Source organism: Bos javanicus, chromosome 3 (genome assembly GCF_032452875.1).
Source record: "Bos javanicus breed banteng chromosome 3, ARS-OSU_banteng_1.0, whole genome shotgun sequence".
NCBI lineage: Eukaryota > Metazoa > Chordata > Mammalia > Artiodactyla > Bovidae > Bos > Bos javanicus.
Genome location: NC_083870.1, coordinates 27,869,759 through 27,897,705, shown reverse-complemented (window position 1 = coordinate 27,897,705; position 27,947 = coordinate 27,869,759). Strand labels below are relative to the sequence as shown.

The 27,947-nt window shown below is 43.6% G+C and overlaps 1 protein-coding gene across 1 annotated transcript in view; it reads right to left on the bottom strand.

The window, feature by feature from the left end:
* CASQ2 (calsequestrin 2) overlaps positions 1–27,947 on the bottom strand; it is a 70,509-nt gene that overhangs the window by 24,158 nt on the left and 18,404 nt on the right. The window contains exons 2-7 of the mRNA XM_061410245.1: positions 20,517–20,601; positions 17,435–17,535; positions 15,733–15,844; positions 8,391–8,464; positions 2,152–2,282; positions 704–749 (exon numbers count right to left, since the gene is read on the bottom strand). Of these exons, the coding sequence (XP_061266229.1) occupies positions 704–749; positions 2,152–2,282; positions 8,391–8,464; positions 15,733–15,844; positions 17,435–17,535; positions 20,517–20,601 (549 nt within the window). The remainder of the gene's footprint in view (positions 1–703; positions 750–2,151; positions 2,283–8,390; positions 8,465–15,732; positions 15,845–17,434; positions 17,536–20,516; positions 20,602–27,947) is intronic.

Sequence of the window (27,947 nt, the reverse complement as noted above, 5' to 3'; positions counted from 1 at the left end):
GAGTTGGTATTTACAAAAACAGCTACCACGCACTGATGGAGGACCCACTGTGTGTGGGTTCTTCATACCTTTCATCCCCACAATAAGCCTGATTTTAGACGCAGGAGCTAAAGCTCAGAAAGGCCACGTGATTTAAGGTAGGACACAAAGCGGCTCAGAGGTTAAAGCGTCTGCCCACAATGCGGGAGACCTGGGTTCGATCCCTGGGTTGGGAAGATTCTCTGGAGAAGGAAATGGCAACCCACTCCAGTACTCTTGCCTGGAGAATCCAATGGATGGAGGAGCCTGGTGGGCTACAGTCCACAGGGTCGCAAAGAGTCAGACACGACTGAGCGACTTAACTTTCACTGTCTTTCACTTTCACAAAGCTAATAGGTGGCAGATTCTGAACTTGAGCCCAAGTCTGAAATGCGTGGTCTGAGCTGCTTCTACCTGTGACCTTGGGTTTCTGGTGGCCAGTGAATGAAAGCCAGTAGTCACTCTAGGAAATGAGCTCAGAGATAGAGTAATTTTGCCTAGTGGCCAGCCCAGGGGAACGGAGTTGTAACTCAGTGTGATGCTGTCCACATGTCAAATTCCCCACCACCCCAGACACCCACTCCAGGCAAATAAGACTTGGTTTGAGGTTTGGAACTCAAAGGGGTATTCCTCTTGGGGAATGTACTCATCTCTGCAAGGCAGAAAGAGTTTGCCACTTTCTTACCCATGTTTCAAACATATCTTCTGGGCGCAGGCGACGTAGAGTGGGTCTGGGGGGAAAAAAAAAAAAAGATAAACTTCCTTGAATAGAGATGACCTCAGCTGACACCAAAGCCCCAGCACAGTGAAATGTAGGATAAGATGTTGGTTCACTTTCCCAAGTCCTACATAATTGTTTTCTCTCTTAAGGAAACAGCAGATCGACCCTGTTGTGTGTGACACAGAGCTGGGCCTAAAGGCTTTTCATAGGCCCATTTGAGCCCAGGATTATAAAGTCTATCACAGATAATGGGTCACAGGGAATGGGGTCAGCTTATGCCCAGGCCAAGAAGCCCTTTCCCTTTTCACTGATAGGGGACACTCCTGAGAACCCTGAGCAGGCCCAGAATCAGGAGACCCAGGAGAGGAAACAGCCCAGAGCTACAGAAGTTTTATCACCAGGGTGATCCATCAAAAGCCCTTGAGGGAATGTTTGGAGGAGCAGGTCGGATCTATCTTTTGCTCAGTTTCAACTTCTTTTTGAATGTTGGCAAATACTGTTAGCCTTGTTGGTATTTATTCATCCGAGTGCTGCTTCCCTGTGGGGACCAAGGCCGACCCAGTGATGGAGTCATTATGCTCCACATTCAGTGAGCCCGTGTGACCGTGAGGAGGGGAGGGTGGGTGGATGAGGCGGTAAGCCCACCACCATGTTCCATGTTCTGGTATTGTCTCTCCCTTAAGAGCTGAGGTCAGCAGACTAAATACAGATGGAAGGTCCAATCCAGCCAAGGCTGCTGTTTTTATAAATAAACTTCTGTTGGGACACAGCCACACACATTTGTTTACATATGGCCCATGACTGTTTGCTCACTACAACGGTGGAATTGAGTGCTTGCAGCAGAGACCATCTGGCCCACAAAGCCTGCAATATTTATTTTCTGGCCCTTTACAAAAAAAGTATGCTGATCCATGCTAGTGCTAATGGTATCAAATATTCCTCTCCCAGAAGTTCTATGCACAAAATGTTCATCCTTGGCTTCATTACTCAACTACCCTGAGCCCAATTCCTTGATCTGTAAAATTCAGATATAATTTGTTATATCCCCCATAATGTTGAAGATTAGGTAAAATAGCTTCCCAAAGCCCCTGGCATCATACTTTAGGATGGTAACATTAAATCACTATCATTATCATTGTGGAATTTTACTTGTGACATCTTACTGTATGAGGTGATTTCTTCACTGCGAGGAGGTGGTCTAACTTTGCTTGGAAATGTAAACCCATATTCAGAAAATGGAGCCACTGATCAGTGACCAACAAAGCCACACTGCCAAGTTCAGTTCTGCTGGGGTACTAACTCCAGGTTGTTGCTCTTGGGGGTCTGAAACGGTGGGACTGAGAGGCTTGTCTCCATCCCCCAGGCCCTGGATCCCCCCTGCTGCCACTCCCTGCGTGCCATCTGGGGCACACCTTTGGTGCTCTTTCACAAACTCCACGAGCTCCTCTTCTGTGTAGGGTTTGTCAGGGATGGCAATGGGCTCGTCCATAAATGGCTCGTAGAAGTCAACCTCATTCATCTTCAAGGACAATTTCTTTGCAACCTGGAACAATTAGAAGCAAGACAATAGTTTCCTTGAACAGCAGTCTAGAGTAGCAGTGGGTTGTCCAGCTACAAGTCTGTGTGTTCTCTGCAAAAGACATGGGAGTGTATGTGTGGTTTTAACTTAAATGTTGAAATGATAGGAACTCAACACCTAGGCCTGGCCAGACCCACCTCCTTTTGTGATCAAAGGACAGATAGAGAGGAAAAATCCTCTCTGGCAGATGAGATCCAGTCAGGGCCAGAGAGCAGTCAGAATGGAAGGTGGGAAATTTAATTCCATAATCACCATCACTGAACTGTGTTTGCAGGGCCTGGAGGAGGAAGCAAATGTCAGCAGATCATGTTCAGTGTCCTGGGATGCATGGATTTAATTGAACCGATTTTGATAGACCAGGCAGTTGATGGAAACCATGTAAAGTACACAGGTACTCAGAATCAGAGGCCAACCCATTAGTCTGTCCCCGATCAGCTCATAAACTGTAATTACTATTTCAGTTGAAGCATTGGCCTGAGGGCTGTCTCTCAGTCCTGGGTGTGTCTGATGGTTTCTGAGCCTCTGGAAACTGCCTGGTTGGTTACCTGTCAGAAGGTGACTTGCCATCCTGGTTTGTCCAGGGTGGAGGGGTTTCCCAGGATTCAGACTTGCAGTGCTCATGCTGGGAGAGTACCCAGCAAGTGAGGATGAGTGGCTTACCCTGTGTCAAATAGAAAGCACAGGGAGCCCGCCTATAGACTGGGAGCTGTGTGCTCTCTTGATTAACATGGCTGTGCAGTCTGGTCAGGACAGAATGGTTGCTGTGTTCACCGGCAGAGCTGCTGAACTCACGTCTCCTTTTGTGAAATGATTCGAGAGGCTTGGAATGTGCAACGCTCTGTAGAAAACCAAATGCCATTCTTTTCGAGTTCAGAGCTGTGGTCCCAGAAAGCACAGGGATGAACAGTGGTTCCCTTGAAGCTAAAGAGGAATTGCCTAAGAGCTGACGCCCTGTGGTGGTAACCAACGGTGCAGAGGCCCAGGGCAGCCATGACTAACTGGGGAGGCGGGGGACTGGGTGTTACATAAGCGGTTACACAAGGAGGTCCATTCTGAGCCAACACTGGTATCCCTATGGCTTTTGTCATCACTTGCTATTAATTCCGGGTCACTGTATTCCATAAAGACGTTTTTTAAGGACTTAAGGGAAAGCAACACTCACATGCTACTCAAGAGCTAACAAAAACAGCTGTGTTAAGAGCCAAAGTCTGTCAAAGGGATTTAATGGTGATGTTGATTTTGCTTTAAGGGACAAAAAGGTGTGGGGTTTTCTCTTTTTTCCCCCTTCTATGGTATGGGGGTGGTGTGGATGATGGGGTGGGGAATGTGGTTAGGGAAAGGGGAGGAAAGAGCAACCGTACAACCATGGGTTGGGCTTACACACAGTTCTTCACAAAGGCCCTCGCAGAATGAGCTTGAAAATGACATTGGATTCTGGTGTTCTGAGTTCACCTACCACATATCTTAGGAACAAGGGAACTGTGTTTGTAGGAGGTGACCAGATGAACAAAAACAAATCATAGCAAACACATGGAGTGCTTGCTGTGTGCCAGTTACTGTTGCAAAGTGTTTAAAGTTGATTACTTTTGAATCTCCACTTTGTACGAGGTCAGAGCTATTATTTTACTTATTTTACAAATGATGAGCTTGAGGCACAATTTGAGGGTGAATTGTTCAAGTGGAGTGTTCTGAACTGCCAATTTGCCTCCATTCCAACTTTCCATTTCATTTCCTTCCAAATTACCTTTTCCTTGACATTGTACAGAAAGGAATTTATGTTCCTTTAAATATCAGATTGACACTGTGCATGGTGTAGGGAGATGTTTCCTTATTGCTCTTGTAACAGGTTCTCATCAACTCACCCGCAGATCAGTCTGCCAGAATGAAGGCTTCCTGAAGGTGAGAAGCAGCTCATCACACCCTCCATTAAGGGAAACAGTGGAGATGCACCTGTGTGTGTGTGTGTGTGTGTGGAAGGATGTAAGTGTTAAGACCATGAATGTGAAGTTGGAATATGATGTTTGTAAGTTTAAATCTTGGGCACTCTGAGCAGAATTTTCTAGAGGCCAATATCCCCTATATAGGCCCGTTCCCTATATACCCGACACTACCATAGAATTTTCTCATCTTGAATCTCAGATAATTCCTTCCTTTTCCTTTTAATTGTATCTTGGATGGTAAAGGCTGAAGGAAGCTTGACTGATTGAGGCACTGATTGATTCTTCAATAAATATTTAGTAGGGCTGACTATATCCAAGAGACCCAGACCTGTTTCATGGATGGTACAACTAAGTAAGAATGGATTTTACTATTAAAATCTGAGGAGATTCAATCATGAATTCTTTTGTCCTTTTTTTTTTTTTTAATTAGTTGGAATGGAGTTTGCCAAGGCAAGAAGATTATAAAGTACAATGGCCATTCTTCTGACATTTGCATGTGTATAAATCTTGATAACATGTTTTTCCACAAGTTAGCAAGCCATTTCAATTGTTGCAGATGAAACCAACTCAATGAATTTAGGTCTTCTCAACATCTGTCTTCTCTGTCAACTTTGTTTAGAGAATCACAGCTTCTTTTGGCCCAAGATGGTTCAAACAAATGATTTTGCTTCTCAGTGTTTACTCCAAGAAAATAACAGGTCAGTGGGAGATGGCATGAGATAATTAGAACTGCCATTTTTCAGGCTGTGAGGTGCCATAGATGGACACCATCCTCAGTCCTCTGACTCTTGCTCCATTTGCTTCAGGCAGGTTGGGCCCTTGTGTGGCTTGATACAGAATCAAGATCCATTGATCAGTGCTGGTCCTAAACCTGTGTGTCAGCTGAAATCTCCCAGGGAGCTCTTAGAAAATGCATATTTCTGGGCCTGGCCATAATGCTAAAAAAAAACCCCCAAATTTCCAGATGTGAGTTCCAAGAACCAATGCTTTTAAAAGCTCCTTGGGGCTTACCGACATGGACAGTGGTTGGAAACTGGTAAACTCCCAACTCTACATCAGCAGCCCTGATATCTCATCCTCATTACAGTTCTCCAACTCTTATAATGTATTTAACATAATATATTTATTGGTTTGTTTACTTATTTTGTGTCTTCCCATCTTCTTCCCCCAACACATACCAAACTCTAAATTCTACAAGGACAGAAATCTGGTTTGCTCAGTGTTGTGCCCCTGGCATCTGGAAGAGTGTCTGGCACATAAAAGGCCCTCAATAAATGCTTGCTAGGTGGGTGGATGAATAAATAAACGAAAGATCCTTGCAGTTGAATGTCTTCCCAACTTGTAGAAATTAGACCTCAGACCCCATCTTATGTTCCTCAATAGATTCTTCTTCCTAGATTTCCTAGTGTTTTCAGGAGCTTTACAGTCTTTACTGTCCCGAAGCAGAGACTTGCAATCTTAAGCTGTTTGTGTGTCTTCTCTTGTCTTTCTCTCCATCTCAACAGTGGCCAGGTCCCCTTGTCATCTCAACCTCTGCCAGTTGGTTCTTCATCTTTGGGACTGTATTAGGGTTTCCTGGACCCTTGCCTCTCCTGACTTCAAACCTCTATAAAGCCCCTCCCTTTCCAGGTCCCTCTGGCATTCCCTGCAGTGGAGTGTCTCACTAACAGGTCCTTCTGCCCACTTCTTCTGCTCTAGCACCCCCTGCTGGGCACCAGTGAGGCTTAGCCTGGGGACAGCCATGCCTCCTAGACCTTACCGTTCCCCCGACTCTGCAACTGATGACTATAAATTCTTAAATACCTTATAGCATGATCAAGACTGCCCAGTGCCACAGCTCTTCCTTCTGTGTTCTATATAGAGGTAGAGAGTCTGTCTTTTTATAAATGTCATAAAATCCCACAAGGCTACATGACAGGGGCACTTGTGACTCAGTGTCTTTCAGAGTTTTTAGTGAAGAGCCCTGCGAGTTTTTAATTATAGCCTGACCTCACCTTCATGGGCCACATATGGTTGGGCTGGAAGGCACAGCTAAAACCAGACACTACCCTGAGTTCAGCATTGGACTAGCCTTCTAGGAACTGAGGCCTTCCTGCTTGGCCAAGCTTATCTGTCTGACTCTGTCTTCCTTCAGATGAGTTCTTACCCAGGAGCTGCCGTATTCCCTCCCAGCCCATTATAACCAAACGAGAGTGATGAATTTCCTTTATGTTTCTCTGGGCCTCCCCTTCTCTACTAATACTCCCCCCCACCCCCAGTCTCCCTTCGCCTGGACTTAGATGACTGCCTCTTCTTAACAACAGTACTGGCTCACACTTACTAAATGTTTACTATGCGCCAGATGGCAGCTAAGCATTGACATGTATTGTTTCTTTCTCTTGAGAGCAGTAGGACAGAGCAGTTGACTTTGAAGTTAGGCTGACCTACTAACCATGTGACCATGAGCAGATCTATTTAGTCTCTCCCTGCCTTGGTTTCATCTTCCATGGATTGAGAATCCTAATCCCTCTTATACAGGAGTGTTGAGAGGATTAAATGAGAAAACCTATGCAAAGCTCTTAGCACAAAGCCTGACACATAAAAAGTACTTAATAAATGACAGTTATTATTCATTTTGATATTCGTGTTCCAGCTCTCTCCCAACTCTAATCCACACAATTAGGGTAAGCATTCTTCAAGTTTGGATTGTATTACTTAGATTATAGAGCTCTCTTCTGGATTATAGGCTTGCAGACGGGGGTCATACCCATAGAAGTGGTTATGTATATATATTCAATGCAATCTCTTTTCATCATGCTCCTTCCCTGCTCCAGCACTTACAGGCTTCCTCTTGTTTTTTAAAGAAAACTTGAACTCCTTGTGGTAGCAATGCCCATGAACGCTGTTCATCGAAGCCTCACTCCTCACTAGGAGTAACTTTTACCTTTTTTGCTTTCAACTTTGGCCACTTGAATTTGATCAAGACTCCAAACCTTTGTCCTAGGTGTATTTGTTCTGGTGAATATTGCGATTTAGAGCTTTTAGTTTGGGGCATATGTGTATGTGTGGTGTATGGATGTGAGTTTATTAGTGTTATAAATGTGTGGGTATAAGTGTGACTATGTGAGAAGGTATGTGTTATGTTTGTGTGTTGAATGAGTGTATGTATTGGTGTGTTGTGTGTGATTATATGCATGTTGTGGGTGTTGTGTATGTGTGTTATGTGTATATTGTGCAGATGTGTGAATGTGAGTATGTGGGTGTACACCTTGAATCTCAAGAGAAGATAGAGTCTCCTACTTAATGGTGTGGTACAGAGGAAAGGTCATGATTTTAGGTACACAGAGTCCGAAACTGTGACCTCAGCACCACTACTAATTCGCTGGAGACCTTGGATACTACTTAACCTTTCTAAATCTTTTTTCTCATCTGGAAAATGGTGTTTTTACTTTTCAGAGTTGTTTTGGAGTTGTTTAAAGGATTAGAAACAGTATAGATGCAATATATCAAATTGTGCCCAACACAGAGAAAACCATAAATAGCCCTTTTGCTAATAACTGGAGCAAGAGTAGGGACTCCAACCTTGGTAGGCCCCAAAGAAATTACCCACTGATTTAAGGCCCCTATATCTCTGCAGTTCTTTGGCTTAAAAAAGACTTGCCATATGCAGAAAATATAGATCCACTGAGTTATAGCCGAGTACACCAATGACATCTCCTGAGGAGCAGGAATGGGTAACTTTCTGAAGCACCAGGGCTTTAGATGGTCTCTGCTCCTCCTGATCCATCTCCTATCCTTGCCCGGTAGAGGGGTGGTATACAAGCCCAGGAAGGGAGAGGATGGCCCTAAACAAAAAGGAAGCAATGACCAGTGACCCAGCACATCTGGGCTCATACACGTCCCATTCTTAGTGTTGAAGGTGATAAAGAATGGTTCATCTCTTTTTATTGTATGTTTTCAGAAATATCCTTACATCCTCTGAATTAATAATTGTTGTATTCGATTGTTATTCAATGGTAATTTAATGCCATATTTCTAACACTTCTGGCAAATGTATTAATGGATGGAGGAGTGTTAATGTTGCTAAAAGAGAAGGATAAGTGGTGGGAAGTTCAAGCTTTAAAGTGTTTAAACAGGTTTCTTAGGTACTTACGCCTTTGTCGAAAGTAGCAAAAAATTTGATATAAGGCTGGAAGTGTTCAGCTGCCTCTTCAAACGCCTTGTAATCTAAGAGGAAAAAGAAAAAAGGGAGAAACATTTTCAAGATTCATGTTGCATCAGAAATTTCTCTTTTTAAATAATGTAGAGAAAGTGGGAAGCCAATTAATTCTGATTGGATAGTTATTTGGTAGATATTATTTAGATAAGCATTTGACTTTAGATCCCGAGGAATTTGGGTGGACTGTCGTTCAACTATCCCGAAAAGGATCTCTTATTTATTTGTTTATGTTTGCGCTGGGTCTTTGTGGCTGCTCCCTGGCTCTCTCCATTTGCAGCAAATGGGGGCTAGTCTCTGTTGCAGTGTGAAGCTTCTCCTTGCGGGTTCTCTTGTCCCAGAGCTCAGGCTGTAGGGCTCACAGGCTTCAGTACTTGTGGCACACGGGCTTAGCTGCTCCATGGCATGTAGCTGTGTCTCCTGCATTGGCAGGTGGATTCTTAACCACTGGACCACTGGGGAAGTCCCCTAGAAAGGAGCTTTTCATCGCAGTTTTATGTGTTTTAGGAAACTGGATGAATCCAAGAGAGGACAAGAGAGAGAAAAACCAAAAGAAGTTTTTCTCTCAAACTCACTGCTAGTTATAAACGTACCCTCTACAGAGAATGCATCCTGCTGTGTAAGTGAGCACTATATAAGACCAAAACCCACTTAGTATGCAAAGCAACTCAATCAAAAATGACATCACAGAAGAATTTTAAACTTCCTAGCAGGAGTACTTCTTTGGGTAAACCCTAGTTTTTCTTTTTCTCTTTTTCAGTTTTGTTTTTTCATTCTGATCCCTTGATTGAGAGGAAGACTTAAAATTAACCAAGCCCAGGCTTGATTCTCTGTCCAAAGAATTCTCCAGGCAAGGCTGCTGGAGTGGGTAGCCATTCCCTTCTCCAAGGCATCTTCCTGACCCAAGGATTGAAGCCGGGTCTCCTGCATTGCAGGCGGATTGCTTACCGTCTTGTATGGTAAAGAATCTGCCTGTAATGTAGGAGACCCGGGTTAAACTCCTGGGTTGGGAAGATCCCCTGGAAAAGCGAATGGCAACCCACCCCCGTATCCTTTCCTGGAGAATCCCATGGACAGAGAAGCCTGATGGGCTACAGTCCATGGGGTCTCAAAGAATCGGACTGAGCGACTGTACTCTGGCCCCAGACTTGAATCTAAATGGGTCAGGATAAGCATGAGACCCTGTGAGTGTGGCCATGCTGGGCCTCACTACACCTAGGCAGTTGCTGCTTGGTAAAGACATTCATACTCCTGCCTGATATGTGAGGGTGATGGAAATGGTGCTCGTGTGGATGATTCTGCCTAAAGTCTACAATCCTGAGAGTCAATGATCCTACCATTCATTTTTAATAAGATTTCCTTTTTTTTCCATTTCATGAAATTTCATATCCCTTCATTGTCAGAGGCATAAGCTTTATCTAGAATCCCAGAAGCAGGCAGAATTTTCTAATATTTAATCAAAAACATTTCAAGAATAATGCTGACTTAAGGGACAGCAAGTTGAATAAGACAAGTACACTGATCTCAAAGGCTCACAGCCAAGGAGGGTTATGGGTCCTCATAGGACCACAATGCAGTGTGATGGTTGTTAGAATAGAGGAAAGCACATAAGCCCAGGCAAGATAGGGGTTGGAAAATCTACAAGAACAGCTGTACAAGCTGATGCAAATTTACACGAACTCATTCCTCATAAAAGTAGTTGGGTTGTTGGAAAATATATCATAAAACCTGAGAGATGAGCTAGAGGATTAGGTGGAGGGGAGGAAGGTGGGTGAGAGATTTGGATAATGAATAGAGAGAAGGTGAGAAAATGAAGAAAGTGGAATGGTTATAGCCGTACCTGAGTTATTTATGTTTTTCTAAGGCAGCAGTTGGCTCCATCAGAATCCTCTGTCCCCCCTTCCCTGACCTCTTGTTCCTGATGAACCTCTCCTTGCCTCCAGGAACCTCTGTCCTGATAGAAAGAATGGCCTTTACCTGTGTCCCAAGATCTCCCTTCTTCACTTGAGGAGCCAGTCTATATCCCTATTAAGATGCAGAAGGGTAGAGCAAGGTAATTTGCCAGCTTCAAACTGTGGTTTCAAGGCTTCTAACTGCAGTTGAGCCTTTAGCCTCACCCAAAGAGCAGCTGGCTTCTAGGAAACCCAGTCTAGTCTTCTGCTCTGTTTCATCTCATGTGGTCCCAAGGTTTTTCCTGCCCTCGTGTGCTGTTTTGATGCAGACCAGGTCCTTCCTGGCTCCACCCAGTCTGACTCTGCAGTTACCTTGATCTTTCCCCTTCTGGAACAGGCTCCTGAACATCAGCTTTTAAACTCAGGCTTACTGTAGTCGTGTCTTAGCATTTCCTCACCTTTCTTCCTTATCACTCTGAGTTTTCCATACTGGGTGTTGACCCTTTAGCTTCACATTTTCCTTAGTTTGGTATTCTTAACCATTACCTGATCTCCCTCAGTAAGTTTTTGTCATTCTCTCTTAGCACTAGCATCCACAGTTACATGTTCAAACTGGAAATGGACCTTCATGTCCCTGGGAGATGTAGCCTCCCAGTTCTTCCAGATCCCTTCTAATTTGGTACCAAACGTCTTAGGCAGCCTTCTGTCCTAAGACCATTCCACTCTACCTATGTTTTAAATTCTTCCAGTTTCCCCACTGTCTATCCATTTTTCTTGCTCAATAGAAAAGCTTGAGATCATTTGCAAAGCCCTTGTCTTCTGCGCCATTACACTTCCTTGACCAGTCACCCTCAAAATACAGCAGAACACACAGGATTCTCAGCAATTGCTTCCCTGGGTGCCTTACCACCTCCTAGCTTCCCCACTCACTGACCTTGGCCTCTTCTGAAAGGCAAGAAGGAAAGAGAGACGGGGATGCCTGGTAAAACAACACGATGCTTTCTGCCACTGTGTAATGGCCACAGGTGTGTTACAAGAGGCATGACAGATAAAAATTTTTTACAGTGAGAAATCTTTTCAGATATTTTCTACAACCATTCAGGTTTTTGAGTAGCTAATATTATATTTGAAAGCAGTGGCTCCCTCAGTGAATGTTCTGTCTCAGTAACAGTTATTTTGTGCCTAAGACTAGTGAACATCACAGCTAGAGAGAGGCTGCTCCCCTGACTTCCCCACTGGATCATTTCAGTGTGATTGTTACTTTAGTCCAAGTTGGCTTTGGTTTGTGAGGCTCTGTAAAATATTTAGTTTTTTCTTTTGATTTAGTTTATTTTTTTCTGCTAACATCAATGGAATGTATGATAGCCATTTATTATGCTAATAATCATCATGATCAACATTATCAACAAAATTTGGTATTAGGTATTTCTAAAGAGGACAAAACTGATTTTCTTAATTTTCTGAATTATTCAATTTATGCCTTCCTTCTTCCCTTTCTACTGTTCTATCTTCCTACCTTCTTTCTTTTTTCTAATGCCTGTATACATTAACAATTAGCCAATCGGATTCTAGATGGGCTTTTATAATGTATTATTGTTTTTGTAAATTAAAAAAATCATTTCTCTCAAAAATAATAATTGGGAATAATTTAATTAGTTGATTCATTAAAGAGGACTGTAGGCCTTTATGGCTTCAGAACTGATGATGAAGCTGTAATGACAAGAAGGTGTAAAGACTGTGTTGTCAAGTTCTTTCTGAAAATTTTGAGATTCAAGCAGTATTTATTCACAGAAATTCTTTGTTAAAAAACTTTTATCTGTTGGTATGAATTCCACATAAAAGATTGTTATTTTAAAAAGTGACCCCAGGGACTTCCCTGGTGATCCAGTGGTTAAGAATCCACCTTGAAGTACAGGGTACGTGAGTTTGACCCCTAGTCAGGGAACCCAGATCCCACATGCTGCGGAGCAACTGTCCATGAGGCATAATTACTGAGCCTACATGCTGCAACTGGAGAATCTGTATACCACAAGGGAAGATCTCGCATGATGCAGTGAAGATTCTGCATGCTACATCTAAGACCTGATGCAGCCACATAAATTAATTAATTGAAAAAGTGACCCAAATAATATCCAAACCTCCATCGCCCCTTTTCTTCTTGTGTGTGTGGGTGTGTGTGTGTGCTCAGTTGTGGCTGACTCTTTGCAGGCCCATGAACTGTAGCCCTCTAGGCTCCTCTGCCTATGGAATTTTCCAGGCAAAAATACTGGAGTGTTTTTGGAATGAGTTCCTACTCTAGGGGATCTTCCCGACTCAGGGATTGAACACACATCTCTTGCATTGGCAGACAGATTCTTTACCATTAGCAACACCAAGCTTCTCTCCTTCGTTCCAGGTAAAGAAATAGGTTCAGAAGACTTGTCTCTGCTGTATCATACTCAAGCAGGCTCAGTGTGCAAGGGGAGTTTTACTAAAAGTTTATGAGCTAAGAGATGAATTGAAAAAAATTGTGAATTATGTTTGATTTGAAAGCTCTTCAAAGGATAAATTATTGGCTTCAAAACATGCTGGACCTTGCTGAGCTCCTGAATAAAATTAACTGAATATTGCAATGACACTGAAATATACAGTGTACAAAGTTTATCAATTTAAAAGCAAAAATTTAACCTTAGAAAGGAGGTTAAAATGGCTCACTAGTAACTTTATTATTTAAATCTTAAGAAAAAGTTGTAAGACCAGTAGAGTGATAATTGCATATTCCAAACCAAATGCTTCATTATTATTTTTAAATATGTAGTATGGAAAAGCTTGGCTGGGTTTGAAATTTTTTCAGATGATCATAAGAAATATTAACATTACATTTGTCATTGAAAAGAAGCACAATATCTGTTAGATGGAAAGAATGTTCACATCCTTGAAGGACAATTTAGAGATTAGATTATCTAAATCCTGTTCAACGGCAAGAAAAGATGCTTCATCAATCAAAGGAAAAAAAATGAATGTTGTCCTGTCATTTGCCACCATCTACATGTGCCAGCAAAGTCTCTGGTGAAGGGTGACTATGCAGAATTTGAAAAGATCATTTAAAACCTTGATCAGGAACTGTATATTGCTATTTCAAACATAAAACCTGATATCAAAAGGTGTATTCTTAGAAGCAAGCACAAGATTTTCATTCAAAATCTATAAATATTTTACTTGGAAGTTTTATACAATGTAATATTTTATATCTTTCCTATTATTTTGTAATTATTATATTAAGGAAGTGAAAAAACATTTTTTTTTGTAAGCCCAAATAAATCTCTTCCAGTTTACCCCTACGTGCCATACAAGCATGGTCACATTTCGTGTGTGCCTTGACCTGACACAGCTGTGCAGTCTTGAAAGTACGGCCCAGTGGGTCAGTGTATGATCCTTGAAGTCAGCTGTCTGGGGCTGTCTGGGATGTAAATCTTGGCTCTACCATTATTGCTAGCTGTTTGATACTGGGTGAGTTCACTCAGCCTTTCTGTCCCTTTATATCCTCATCATTGAAATGCTGATAATAATGGTAGCTACCTTACAGGCTAGTTGCGAGAATGAAACTTAGGCATCTGCAGAAAACTCCTGGCACAGGCCCTGGGGTATGATACACATCAGTTGAATGGAGCTATTATTGTTATTCATTCAGGGTTGGGGAAGGTAGACAGTGGAAGATGTGCTTCTCTCTCTCTCTCTCTTTTTGGCCACATTGTGCAGCCTGTGGGATCTTAGTTCCCTGGCCAGGGATCAAACCCGGGCCCTTGGCTGTGAAAGCATGGAGTTGTAACCAGTTGTAATCAGGGAAACTCTGGAAGATGTCCTTTTCATCCCAATCCTCCCTCCATCTATGCTGTCCTGAGCTTAATGGAGGAAGAAAGAGAAACAGGATGGGAATGGATAGAAACAATTGAGGGGCTCAGGGAAGGCAGAAAAGGATTAAGGGAAACGAAAGGAAGAGGAGAAAGTAGAAGGAGGTGGGAGGAGAACCCAGAGTAGCCAGCCTCTATATAGGAATGTGAAAATTGAAATAAGTCACCTAAAGAACTGGGTTGAAAGTTCTTAGCTAGCCTCCTTTCCAGAAAAGCACCCTTAAGGAAGGTGAATCTCTATTCACCTTTTATGTAGCAAATTAGAAAAGTGTTGAGTCATAAGAGAGAGAAAATAGGTGGGTTGTTGATGAGATGACTAAGGGTGCCAGTTGGCAGATGGAATACAGAGATGGCTTCACAAAACATTTCAAAACATTTTGGAGATTACAGGACTAGTCATAAGCAGCCCTTATTTGCACCCTCCCATGTACTAATGCTGCCCAATTCTCTTTCATACTTATGCCCACTCCTACTAGCACTGTCCCTCTCTCCACAGCTCAGACACAAGAAAAAGCCTTAACTCATAGGACCCTGGGGGAAGGCAATGGCACCCCCACTCCACTACTCTTGCCTGGAAAATCCCATGGACGGAGGAGCCTGGTAGGTTGCAGTCCATGGGGTCACAAAGAGTCGGACACAACTGAGCGACTTCACTTCCACTTTTCACTTTTCACTTTCATGCACTGCAGAAGGAAATGGCAACCCACTCCAGTGCTCTTGCCTGCAGAATCACAAGGATGGAGGAGCCTGGTGGGCTGCCGTCTATGGGGTCGCAGAGTTGGACACAACTGCAGTGACTTAGCAGCAGCAGCATAGGACCCTTGCTGCCAAAGCACTTTAAAAAATGTCCTCAAGTAGTTGGCCTTCCTGGTTCCTTCTCTTCCTGTCCCTTCCTGGTTCCCACTCGCTACCCCAGTCACCTCTCTGTAGGTTGTAGTGATGCTCCAGTATGTTCCTCTGCCCACCCAAAACCTGGCCACAAAGCTTTCAAAGGGAATATACCCAAGGGTGTGGCCATGCCGTTGCAGGCAGCCTTGGTGGTCAGTGGGGGTTGACCAGCAATTTCCCACATTGTGCTGCAGCTGCCAAGCTGATCTCTACCCAGACTTTCCTCAAATGCTTTCCAAATGACTGAGATGCTCTCCCGCTGCTGACCACAGGAGCTGCCAATGTCAGGGAGACAGCCCTTTCTACCCCATGTTGGGAGAGAATCCTGCAGGTTGATGGGCAGGTGGAGAAAGTGGAGGAAGCGCTTTTCTCTCATCTATCTAACACTCACGACCCCCCTTCAAGGTCAGAGAACATGGCCCAACTTCAATAATCTTTCAGCTCCCCCACCTGTTTTGCATAATTTCTGCTCATTTGTCCCATTGCACAGGGTGTAAGGAAGATTCTCCCTCTATGTGCTGATGGCTCATCTTCTTTCTGGATAATCTAACACACCTTGTTGGGAAAGGAGCCTTTAGACTGACAGGCTGGGGTGGACAGACAACTTACGTTCTGATTCCTCACTCTTGAAAAAGCCAATGAGTTTGATGTGGTCCTCAATGCGCTCAAAGGCTTGGACTTCCAGTTTGCTATTGATGATCTCCACTGGGTCTTCAATGAGCTGGAATACCACACACACAACACAAAAGTTCAAATAAAAGAACTGTTCCTGCCCAGTAGGAGAGTCAGGCGCATGTGTAGAGTGCTTTGGGGGGAAGTTGTGAACTTAGTCTGAGTTCTTCAGGATCCATTTCGCTTTCTCCAGTGAGGTGAAATTTCTTCCTTTCTTAGAGGAACTGACCTTAACGCATGGAAGTAGGCCGCCTGGTCTAGGAGTAACCTCATTTCTCTTGCCAGCTATTGATTCAGGAATGGCACGTGACTCAGTTCTGGCCAATGAATCTCCAGAGTACATCAGCTTGAAGGCCGGGGGAAAGTTCTACTTTCCTTTTAAGAGAGCAGTGGAGGCCAGATTCTTTTCCCTGTCTCATTGGATGTGAATGAGGAAATGTGGTGTATCAGCTCCTGCTGCTGGACCTTTTTAAAAATTTATTTTTAATTGGAGGATAATTGTGTTACCACGTTGTGTTGCTTTCTGCCGTACAACAACACGAATCAGCCATAAGTATGCATATGTCCCCTCTGTCTTGAACCTCCCTCTCACCTCCCATCCCATTCCATCCCTCTAAGTTGTCAGAGAACTTGAGAACAGTCAGCTTGAGGACAAAGCCAACACAATTACCTGATTTACAGAAAGAAACGGAGCTGGAGCCCTGATTTGGTCAAGTCTAAAATCTGCCTCCCCTGGTCTTCCGTTTGTTAGTGATGCTGCTCATTATTAAGGTACTTGCACCTAAAAGCCCCCTTCTAGCTGACAGAGCCGGGGCAGGGCCACGTGGGCAGTTGCTCTGTTGCCTCCCTCAGCCTTCTTTAGGGCTTGCCAGTGTGGGTCAGGGAGATGAGAGTCTATGAGCACTGGTTTATAGGAGGTAACCTTCGACTTTACTTCTGCCCCTCTCATAGAATTTTGGAGGCAGTTGGGAAAAGGCAGTAGGCCACGGTGTTCTAGCTGGTAGATAAGGAATCACCAGTATGGATGGTCTTTATCGGCACAGGCACCTGAGTGCCAAAGAACTTGACTTCACAGCTGTTCATGAAAGTGTGAGTTTAGCTATGGAAAAAATATCTGTACAGTGTCTATTCCTCTATTGGCCTGAGCACGTGGATCCCAGGGTGTTGTCTGTCCATGGCTGAGAGGGAATGTGGTATTGGAGGGCTCCTCAGCCCTGCCTCTCTTTATCCTGAGAGTCACTCAGCAGGTTATTACTCCTCTCCCTCCTCCATCTTCCACTGAACATCCTCCTCTCTTCCTTACACCTCCCTTCAGAAGCCCTAGAACAAAGCCAAGGGGATTCTGGGGATGTTTGTGTATACTTGCTCAGAGAGTTAACATCCTACTACTACAAAGTCCTAATTTGTGACCCTCTGGTCACTAATAAAACAGTTTCTGGAGTGACTTATGGGCCAGCTGCTGAGTAGACATAAATATGGTCATGATGTAGGCATGCTTTAGTTTTTTTGTGAGGCTTGAGAAATCTTTCTTAGACCAGGTCAGGTTATCTACCTTTCCTGTTGTTACTTTCGGGTCTTACGTCCCCCTGTATTTGAACCCAAACAGCGCCACGCAGGGCCACTGGGTGCAGAAGCTTACGTCCAAGAGAAACTCCACCAAGACGTCAGCAGCAAACTCGCCATCAAACTCAATTGTGCGATCACCCTTAAGAATATACAGGCTTCCTTCTTCATCAAAACCTAAAAGAAACAAAGAGTTCCCAAAATAAAATCATCCTGATGAAAGAAGAGCCATCCTGTCGGCCAGGGTCTGGCTCAGGTTTCCTGGGTGACATGGGGTCAGGCTCAGTGGAACTAGCATTAACCCTAAGATTGGTTCCCTTGCAACCACACCTCAGAAGGGTTCCCAAAGTGGGAGCTCAAAATGAAATAGTCAGGAACCCATAATTCCACCTGGACTTTAGCTTCAAAGAAAAACCTCATCACCACTCTGCCACTGCTTTCATTTTCCAAAACCCACTGCTGACTCCATCCTTCTTATCAGAAAGTGTTCACACCCACTGCCCATCTGGCTCAGTAGCCTGGCATGAAGCCCTTCCACAGCCTAGTGCCAGCCCTGTCCTCTACATTCTCCCTTGGGTGGACCTGTGCTCCCTTGAGAACTTCGCTTTTCATCCCTGTGCAACTCCCTTGGCTTTTTGCCCAAAAGCTGAGGTGAAAGGGGGCAGAAAGGAAAGGCCATAGTGCATGATTCTCTGTGCAGTTGTTCTCCTTGAGCCTGGAGTGACCTCCCACTACACCGACACCACTACCACTCATCTTGGTCACCTCCTGTGGGTCTTAGCTTATGACCCATTTTTCAAGAGAGAGCTTCTCCAGTCTCCCTTGCCATTATGGATCTGCTCTCAGCTCCGTGTACAGGTACTCACTCTAACAGCGATCCCTCTAGAAGGGAAGGGCTGTGGTCCTCTTGGGACTCCAGCACCTTGCTTGGAGTCTGGACCCCTTGGTATCCCATAAAAGTTTGCAGTCAGAGCGAACACCTTGCTTTTCTATTGTAGCTGAATTCTGCACATCTGTCCCCAGTCTGCTGATAACGCTGCAAGAGCAGGTTCTGCATCTTCTTTCCTGCCTGCCTCGCTCTCTGTTGTGTACTTTCACAAATGCTCGCTGAAGAACTGCATTTCCCCCCAGGAATGCTAAATAGCTGAAGCTGGCACTTGCTCCAACTGCATGGCATCCTTAATTCCTTAGATTAATTGTTTTCAAACTCTCAATTAGCTGGAGGATGCTCTCTCCAGATGAACTCTTCTGCAGAATCTCTAGGGGAAGGGAGGCTGGCCCACTGCCCACCATGTCCCAGGGCACTTCTGAAGAAGCCCTAGCCTGCTGTGGAGCCCCGCTTGTAAATCTAAAGGAGCCATGTGCCAGGTATCCCGAGGCAGGCAGGGACTGATCACAGAGGGTGCGTGATGAACCTCAGCAGTGTCCTGCTGTTGGACTTCTCTCTGAGCCTGAAACCAGTGAGAGATTGTTGCATTAGTTCAGAGACCAAAGTCTGGCAAATGGAAATGGGGATGGAGTTCAAGGAGCAGGTTTACAAGATACAACTGTCCTGTAAACTTCGGGGATTGAATAACCAGAAAGAACCTGCCCCATGTCGTTTAAAAGTTCATTTAGACACTTAAAGCCCCATCACATCACTGGGAGAACGTCCATCAGTCCATTCTTATGAATGCTTGCTGAGCTTGTGCTCCCTAAATTTCTAGCTTGCTAGAACACTAGTGTTTTCCTCTAGCTATATTTACTAGAAATTCTCCCAAATTCTCATTAAAAGAGTGGGAAGAGAGAAGACTAGGAAATCAAGAGGTATTGGACTGAATTCATCAACTCGCTTTTGACAAGGGAAAGAGATGAATATGCTTTGCACAAGGGGAAAAAGTTCTTAACTTGTCTCCAGGGAAGGAGATACTCCAGGCATTCTTAATAATGCATTATCACTTATAGTCATGAGTCTGCCTTGTATCTAACCTAAATGTTGTCTCCTACAATTTAAATCTTTTTGAAAAAAAAAACTGGTCTTGAAAATAAAATAGGAAGCAGTTGTTTGCAATTCTCTAAGATAATGAACTTTCATATATATCTGAAGGTGTTTACTGAACCACCGCTAATCTTTTTCTGTATTTTGTGATTACTACTCCCAATCCAATTAACCTTTCTTTAAAGGTCCTGTTTTATAACCTCCTGCTCTCTTTTACTTGCCATCCTTCACTGGTGATGCAGAAAAAGTGAAATGGTCAGTACAGGTCCAGGGGTTTTTGCAAACCAAGGAGTAACCTATATTCTCTCTCCTTGGGATTAGCAGTGTAAGAATCTTGAAGCGCACTCGCACTTGACCGTGATGTATTGACACAGGAGATTACAACTTGCACTGTACAGTCATGTAACCATACCTCCTCTAACTCCTCCCTCTCATCCTTGGTGACAGTGCCCAGCTGGGGTTTGGCCTTCAATATAGAAACAACTGGGGCCCTAGAGTCACTACTATTAATGATATCCTTTGTAGGCTGCTTCAGCTAAGAGGTCAGGAAAGAATAGGTGATGGAAGAGGGGATTTGATCTCCCTCAAAGAGATCACAGTGTCAGTGAGGTTAGCCCCCCTCCCCTTTTTAAAAATTAATGTATAGTTGGTGTACAGGGTTGTGTTAGTTTCAGATGTGCAGCAAAGTGATTCAGTTATACATACATGTATTTTTCAGATTCTCTTCCCATATAGGTTATTACAAAACATTGAGTATAGTTTCCTATGCTATAAGTAGGTCCTTGTTGTTTATTTTATGTAGTGTATACATGTTACTCACAAATTCCTAATTTATGTCCCCCCATCCCCTGCCAAGAAGCTAACCTTTTAACCTTTTCTAAGAGCTGGAAATAAAGGTTTGAACCATTAGTGTCCATTTTCCCATGAAGAGACCCTCTTTCTTGTACTGATCCAAAGATATATTAAATGTCTAATGTGAAATCATTGAATTCAGTAAATTGTATTTACTTTTTGTGAAACTCTTCCCTAAGCTAAGACTAAGCTGTACAGGATCATTTTATATTTATTTAAAAACAAGTCTAGTTATCATGCAAGAAAAAAAATGACTGTACCTTTTTTATTTTTTGCAAGACACATTTGTTTCTTCGTGATATATATATATATAAAAAATCACATTTACCCAATTTCTTGGCAAGCTTGGCTTCTTTCTTGGCATCCACCATCACAAAGCCTATATCTTTGTGTTCCAGGACCTGGGCCACAAGCTGAAGGGAAAGACAAGTAGGAGAGTAAGTGAGTCAAGGGCAGCAAGACTAGAAAATACCATGGGACACTAGTTTGATATGTTGACAAGATTTCTTTCCATACTTCCTGTTACTCTGTGACCAGTTCAAGAAGCAATGTAGAGATTCTGTGTTTATACCCTTAGGAGAAGGATGATTCAGCAGAATTCCCAGAACCAAGGAGAGACGAATGCAAGAGCCAGAGCTCAGCTTTGGAAGACCACACCCATTGTTGCACACCCTTCTCTGCCCTCGGGGTAGATAAAATTTGAGTTGGGAGAATGCAGAATCAGAAAGGAGACAAAGAGAACTGGGTACCAACAGATTCCTACTAAGGGGCCTGAAGCCCATCCCCAGCCACTGGGGTTTGGCGGGGTCACGAGAGATGCCAGATAGGCTGAGGGACCTTAGAATAAAGGAGACCAGTGTCCCCAGTACCCAAGACAGTCTTCAAATCCCTTTACCCCATGGACTTGAGGAGTAGGAATGTCCATTGAGGGTATCTGGTAAAATGACCTGAGATGACCTCTGAAGTTCTCCTGCTTCCAGCTGAGAGGAAGCACGACCAGAGTACCTGGGTGGACTCAGAGCCTCAAAGGTGAAGAGGGTGCAACAGTGTCACGTGGACCCATGGCTGGACTGGGTGGACACCAGCCTACCTGCTGACACCAAGCACAAGACTGGCATCATGTTAAGCTCCCTGAAACTTAGATATGAGAAAGTAGTGTTCAGTCGCTCAGTCGTATCTGACTCTTTGCAACTCTGTGGACTAACTATAGCCTACCAGGCTCCTCTGTCCATAGGATTCTCCAGGCAAGAATACTGGGGTGGGTTGCCATTTCCTCGTCCAGAGATAAGGAATTAGAGAGACCCTCAATTGACTGAGATCTAATTCCTGCCATATGGCTGAATGGAGGCTTAGAATAGAGTGGGGAAGCTCCCAGAAAGATCATGAAATATTAATATTACATTTCTTTATTTAAAATTTTAAAAAAGATAATTGCAGATTAACATGCAGTTGTAAGAAATAGTACGGAGAGATCACTCATACATTTTACCCAGGTTGCCGCCAAAGTAACATCTTGCAAAACTAGAATACGGTATCAAAACTGGATATTGGTATTTATATAGTAAAGATACAGAAGATTTCCAGACAAATGAGGATCCTTCATGTTGTCTTCTTATAGTCACATCCACTTGCTTCCACCATCATCCCCTCCCTAACCTCGGCAACCGCTGATGGCATCACCAAGTCAATGGACATGAATTTGAGCAAACTCTGGGAGATAGTGAAGGATGGGGAAGCCTGGTGTGCTACAGTCCATAGGGTCACAAAGAGTCAGACATGACTTAGTGACTGAACAACAACATGTTCCCATTTTCTGTAATCTTTTCATTTCAAGAATGTTATATAAGTTGAATCATATCATATGCAACCTTTGAGGTTGTTTTTATTTACTCATATTTCTCTGGAGATTCATCCAGATTCTTGGGTGTATTAATAGATCATTCTTTTGTATAACTGAGCAGTATTTCCATATTATGGAGGTACCACAGTTTCTTCAATTATTCATCCACTGGAGAACATCTGGGCTGTTTCAAGTTTTGGGCTATTATGAGTAAAGCTGCTGGAAACATTCATATACAGGTTTTTGTGTGAAGGTTAGTCTTAATGTCTTTAGGAAAAAATACTCAGGAATGCAATTGCTGGGTAGCATCATAATTGCATGTTTAATTTTTAAAGAAACTGCTGTTTGAGTGGCTATACCACTTTATATTCGGGCTGCTGCTAAGTCGATTCAGTTGTGCCCGACTCTGTATGACCCCATAGACAGCAGCCCACCAGGCTCCCCTGTCCCTGGGATTCTCCAGGCAAGAACACTGGAGTGGCTTGCCATTTCCTTCTCCAATGCATGAAAGTGAAAGTAAAGTCGTGTCTGACTCTTAGTGACCCCATGGACTGCAGCCTACCATGCTCCTCCATCCATGGGATTTTCCAGGCAAGAGTATTGGAGTGGGTTGCCATTGCCTTCTCCCAATAGCAATGTAGGGATGAGGAATCCAGTTCTTCTGCATCTTTGCCAACACTTGGTGTTGTCACTTTTTAATTTTATATGTGTAGTGAAGTCTCATTATGGTTTTAATGCATTTCCCTAATGGCTAATGATGATGAATACGTTTTCATGTACTTGCCATCAGTATGCTCTCTTCTATGAAATACCTGTTCATGTCTTTTGTCTATTTTCCAAATAGATTATTTTTGATAGCTGAGTTTTGAGAGCTCTTTAAATATTAGTCCTCTGGAGAAGGAAATGACAACCGACTTCAGTGTCCTTGCCTGGAAAATTCCATGGACGAAGGAGCCTGGCAGGCTATAGTCCATGAGGTCACAAAGAGTCGGACACAACTGAGTGACTTCACTCACTTTTGTTGGATGCGTGGTGTGCAAATGTTTTCTTCCACCCTGAAGCTTATCTTTTCATCCTCCTAATAGGGTCTTTCTCACAATAAAAGTTCTTGATTTTAATGAAGTCATATTTATCAGTTTTCCCATTTATGGATTGCACTTTTGGTGTTAAGTCTAAGGACTGTTTGCCTAATCCTGTATCCTGAAATTTTTTTCCATTTTTTCCCTAACAGTTTTATTATTTTCTTTTGTTGTTGTTTCCTGTGGCTTGAGGGATCTTAGTTCCTTAGCCAGGGATTGAACCTGGACCATGGCAGTAAAAGCACTGAGTCCTAACCACTAGACTGCCAGGGATCTCCCTAGTTTTGGAATTTTAATTTTACATGTAAGTCCATGATCTGTTTTGAGGGTTTTGTGTGTGTGTGTGTGTGTGTGTGTGTATTTTTAACCAATGGTGTCCAGCTGTTCCAGCACCATTTGTTCAAAAGGCTATCTCCTGCTGTAACTTCTCTATTTGCCTGTTCATTCTTCCCTTTTTGACCTCCTATGCTCTCTGTTCTCTTTCTTTCTCTCTAGCTCCTAATCACTCCTTTCATCTAAGGCCAAGGATATTGGGCAGAAGCACAGAAAGCTGCTCTGCGGAGTCCCTCTGGTGACTGGAGGTGGAGGGGCAGGTAACAAATGCCTCCTCCACCCCACAGACAGTTTTCTCTTCTTTCTTGAATTTTGGCTGAGACTAGGGAAGGCTTAGGAAGAAAGATATCATCAGTGTTTATATTATGACTCATCTTGAGCGTCCCTGTAATGCTTAAAGAGGCCTTTCTGCAGAGTCACTTGGCTTTAATCTATTGCATTCAGTTTATTAGACAAGATCATTTTTTAGTTTTCTGGTGTTCAGTGCAAGCTACTTTGTCCTGTTTAGTGCTATCAATACGTTAACTGAAATGCTCCCTTTCTAAAATTAAAAATTAATGATGATGAGACCTGATGGCTTTGTGATATTAGACAGTTTCCCTATTTCTAAAGTGTGAGCCTCTAACAGTGGTTCTTAAACCTGGAACACTGGGTAAAATGGGGCTTCCTGGCCTTCACTCCACAAAGTAGAGAATAGAGCTGGGGTGGAGCTCAGGAGAAAATATTTTCATAAACCACACCACCACACCCCATGATTCTGACGCAGCAGATCCTGTACCACATTCTCAAAAACACTGCTATAAATGGTTGTCAGTTCATCCAAAAGTGATGTGGTGTGGTGTTTTCCAACTGTGACCCACAGGCCATGCTCAGCCCTGTTGGTTGCTTCATCTTAAGTGTAGGAGAGAAATAGTATTAATAGTAAGAGTTTTCAAGATTAACTCTGAGAATTACAGAGAATTTAATTCCGACCTCTCCTAGGCATACACCACCACATTTTATTGGTTTTTAAGTAGATGCCAAGGGTGCCTTGCCTAGGCTTGTAAAGCATGACATTCTTATTACCTTATTGATATTGATATATGACAATTGAAGATACGTGAGTGGAAGGTGCTATCGCAGACAAAGTCAGTTCTGTTTTTTTATGGTTTTCTGTTTAAGCCACAGCCAGTTACTGTTCTAGGCACAGATGAAGAGACAGACGCTGGCAGCCACAGATGGGTCAGGAACCGTGCTAGCTAAGACCTGTCCACCTCCTCCTTGGCACCCTCTGCACAATCCGTGAGGGGTCCTGTCACTCTCGCCTCCTACCCTGATTAGGCCCAAAGCCTGCGCACTTGAGCTCTGTCATCACCTCCATCAGCCCTAGCAAGCACCCTTCTTGGGCCTGAGCCAGGGGTGGCCAAGGCTGGCAGCCACCCAAGAGAGAGCCATGAGACTGGGCTGGGGGAGAAAGGGCGCAGTGAAAGACTGGGGCCTTCTGGGCTGACTCCTGACATGGCCATTCTCCCCAGGATCAAGAGCCCCTGCTGAGCTGATGGGGCAGGCCAGACATTGTCTGCCTCTCCTACTCAGCTTAATCTCCACCATTGCTCTGCTCTTATATCTCCAGCTCATGTTTTCCATTCTCCATTCTTCCGTAGCCCAGTCTCACTGAGCTCTCTCAGGTTGCTGCCAGCCTGGCCTTGGCTGCAAAGGCCAGCTCCAGACTCATCTTTGACTCCAGTCTCTTTTCTGTGAATTCCAATAGCCCGTTATAGGGACACAGCACTCTGGCACTTATTTTGCAGTCATTAGAGTTCTATATTGTGCATCTTTCCTCCCTAAGGAAAAAAATGCTGATTCTGTGCTTCTTTTGTATCTCATAGAATTCCCTAGAGACACTCAGCATACTTTGGATGAATGGACTGGCCCAAGCACTTCATAAGTTTAAGAGACTTTTGAGCCAAAAGAAGAAGAGTAAATTACACCCTGTTACCAATTACAGGGATGCTTCCCTCATAGCTCAGCTGGTAAAGAATCTGCCTGTGATGAGGGAGACCTGGGTTTGATCCCTGGGTTAGGAAGATCCCCTGGAGAAGGGAGACGCTACCCACTCCAGTATTCTGGCCTGGAGAATTCCATGGACTGTATAGTCCATGGGGTCACAAAGAGTTGGACAGGACTGAGCGACTTTCACGTCACTTCACTTCACAGTGATTAAAAGTTACAACCACCAGGAGGAGAAAAGATAGAGTCAGTGTGTCTCCCAAATTTCCAGAAGACCAGAACGCTGTTTTCAGATTAGACTCTAGTTTTCTCATGTTGACTTCTGGCTCTGTCTGTTTTGTTGATTGGTTGGTAGGTTACTTCTCAGATGGTCTTGCCACCTGTCCATCCTAGAGAATGAAGTTGTCTCTTATCAGTTGGTATGTGTAGCCTCTGGGCATGAGTGCAGTTCCAGAAACATTGATTTGTTTGACCATTGCTGATTCTTTTGAGTATAGAAACAACTTTATATAAAAAAATCATATTAAATAATATGCATGTCAACAGCAAAATTGTAGATATTTATAGTATGTGTTTTTAAAATTTTGCATCATATAGGTATTTATTATACTATTGTTACCTCTGTAATGATGTGGTTGAAGTAGATCTCATCTTTAAATGAATAAATGACCCAGAGATAATATATCCGAGTGGTTAAGAGTATACAGCTTGGCATCAGAGACCTAGATTCCTGACTTGGTCCTTGCTATGACTCAGCTGTAAAGTATGGGGAGTACCAATATCTGTTTCATAAGGCTCTTCTGAAGAAGAGTAAATGAGATGATGCCTGTGAACGCCTTGACACAGTTTTTGGCATCAGTAAGTGCTTAATAAATGTTATATTTTCTTCTTACCATGATGACAGCTTGAAAGGGTCAACTGTGCCAATTAAGAAATACCAACGCCTAATGTATGGTGATGGCAAGAAGACAATAATTATTAATTGAGGACCTACTATGATCAAGGTGCCCTGTGAAACAAAAGTGCAAGACACATTCCATAGTCAAGGAGTTTGTGATGTCACTAGAGAGGAAGCTAATGAAAAATTAGCTGATAGGAATAACTGTAATATATAGCAGAGCTACATGTAACCTTGTTCTGTATTTTCCAAGTCTCCCGTAAATATGTTATTGTACTTTCATAAGTTTAAAAAATAAAAATTAAAACAAAAAAAAATTAGCTGATAGATGTTGAAGAACTAAGACAGAAAATAAGGGCTCTGGAGCCAGAGCAAGAGCGTTCGTGGGCAGGGAGTCAATCATACAGAGCTCTGAAAGTGATGCGAAGGAGTGTGGATGTAGTTTCCACATACTCAGGATGAAATCTCAAATCCCTGACATGACCACAAAGGCCCTCACAGTTTGGCCCAGCTGCCTCTCCAGCCTCGTTTGGGGCCACTCTGCCTCTTACTGACCCATCATTTTCAGTTCCTCAAAACAGCGAGTTCTCTCCTGGATCAGGAAGTCTTTGCCCAGGATCACCTCGTTCAGCTGTGCTCCCAAGTCCTAGGGCAAGGCACGGACTGCAGCTGCCTGTGGGCACACCTTGATCTATTCACACAAAGACACTCAACATGCTCCTCTACTATGCATGCTCTCTCCTCTTTCTAGAAGATCCTTCCCTCCACTCCTATTTCTCCTCGAAGTCTACACATTAATGTCAGTAGCTCAAAGGGCATTTCCTGACTCCCTGGTGCTCTTTCTGAACTGGGTCTGAACTGGGTGCTCTTTCTGCCTTTGTCCGTAGTGCTTTGCCTTCACAGTCCTTTCCCAGTTTGTATCAATAAGTACACATTCACTGTATGATCGTTTGTCTGTCAACTATCTGCATGTGAGCCTGTGAGCTCCATGTCCCTGCCTGTTTTTCTCTATGTACTATCTCCAGCACCCAGTATAGAACCTGAGAAGAGGAGAGTTAAAAACAAAACAGAATGAAACATTAGTTTATTAAATAAATAAATGGAAGAAAGAAGGGAGGCCAGCTAGACCTTGAGAGGGGAGGTGTGTCTGAATTGGCAGAGGAGAGCTGCACCGACATCTGAGGAAGAAAAAACTGGCACAAATGTTTTTGAAGGCTTGGAGGGGCAAATGCACAGGGTGAGTGAAAGGGAAGAGGCTTCTGTTCTCAGGTAGAGGGCTTCTCAGGGGAGCTGGAAGGAGTAGTGTGCTTAAGGCATGCTAGAGAAAGAGTGCGAAGGACTTTGAACATTAGGACCGGCAGTTCTGATGTGGAAGATGCTTGAGTAGAAGAACAGTATGGTTAATTTGAGTTTGGGGAGGGTTGATCTGAGGGCATAGACCAGATAGATAGGAAAGTGGAAGGGAAGGCGACCAGTCGGGAGGCCGCTGCTAGAGTCTCAGTGGGAGATGTCAGGTCTCCAGCGAAGGCAGCAGATGAAGCAGCCTGTGAAATGAAGTTAGAAGCTGAGAATCAGTCAGACTGGTAACCATTGTATGGTTTTGGAGAATTGGGGAAAGTA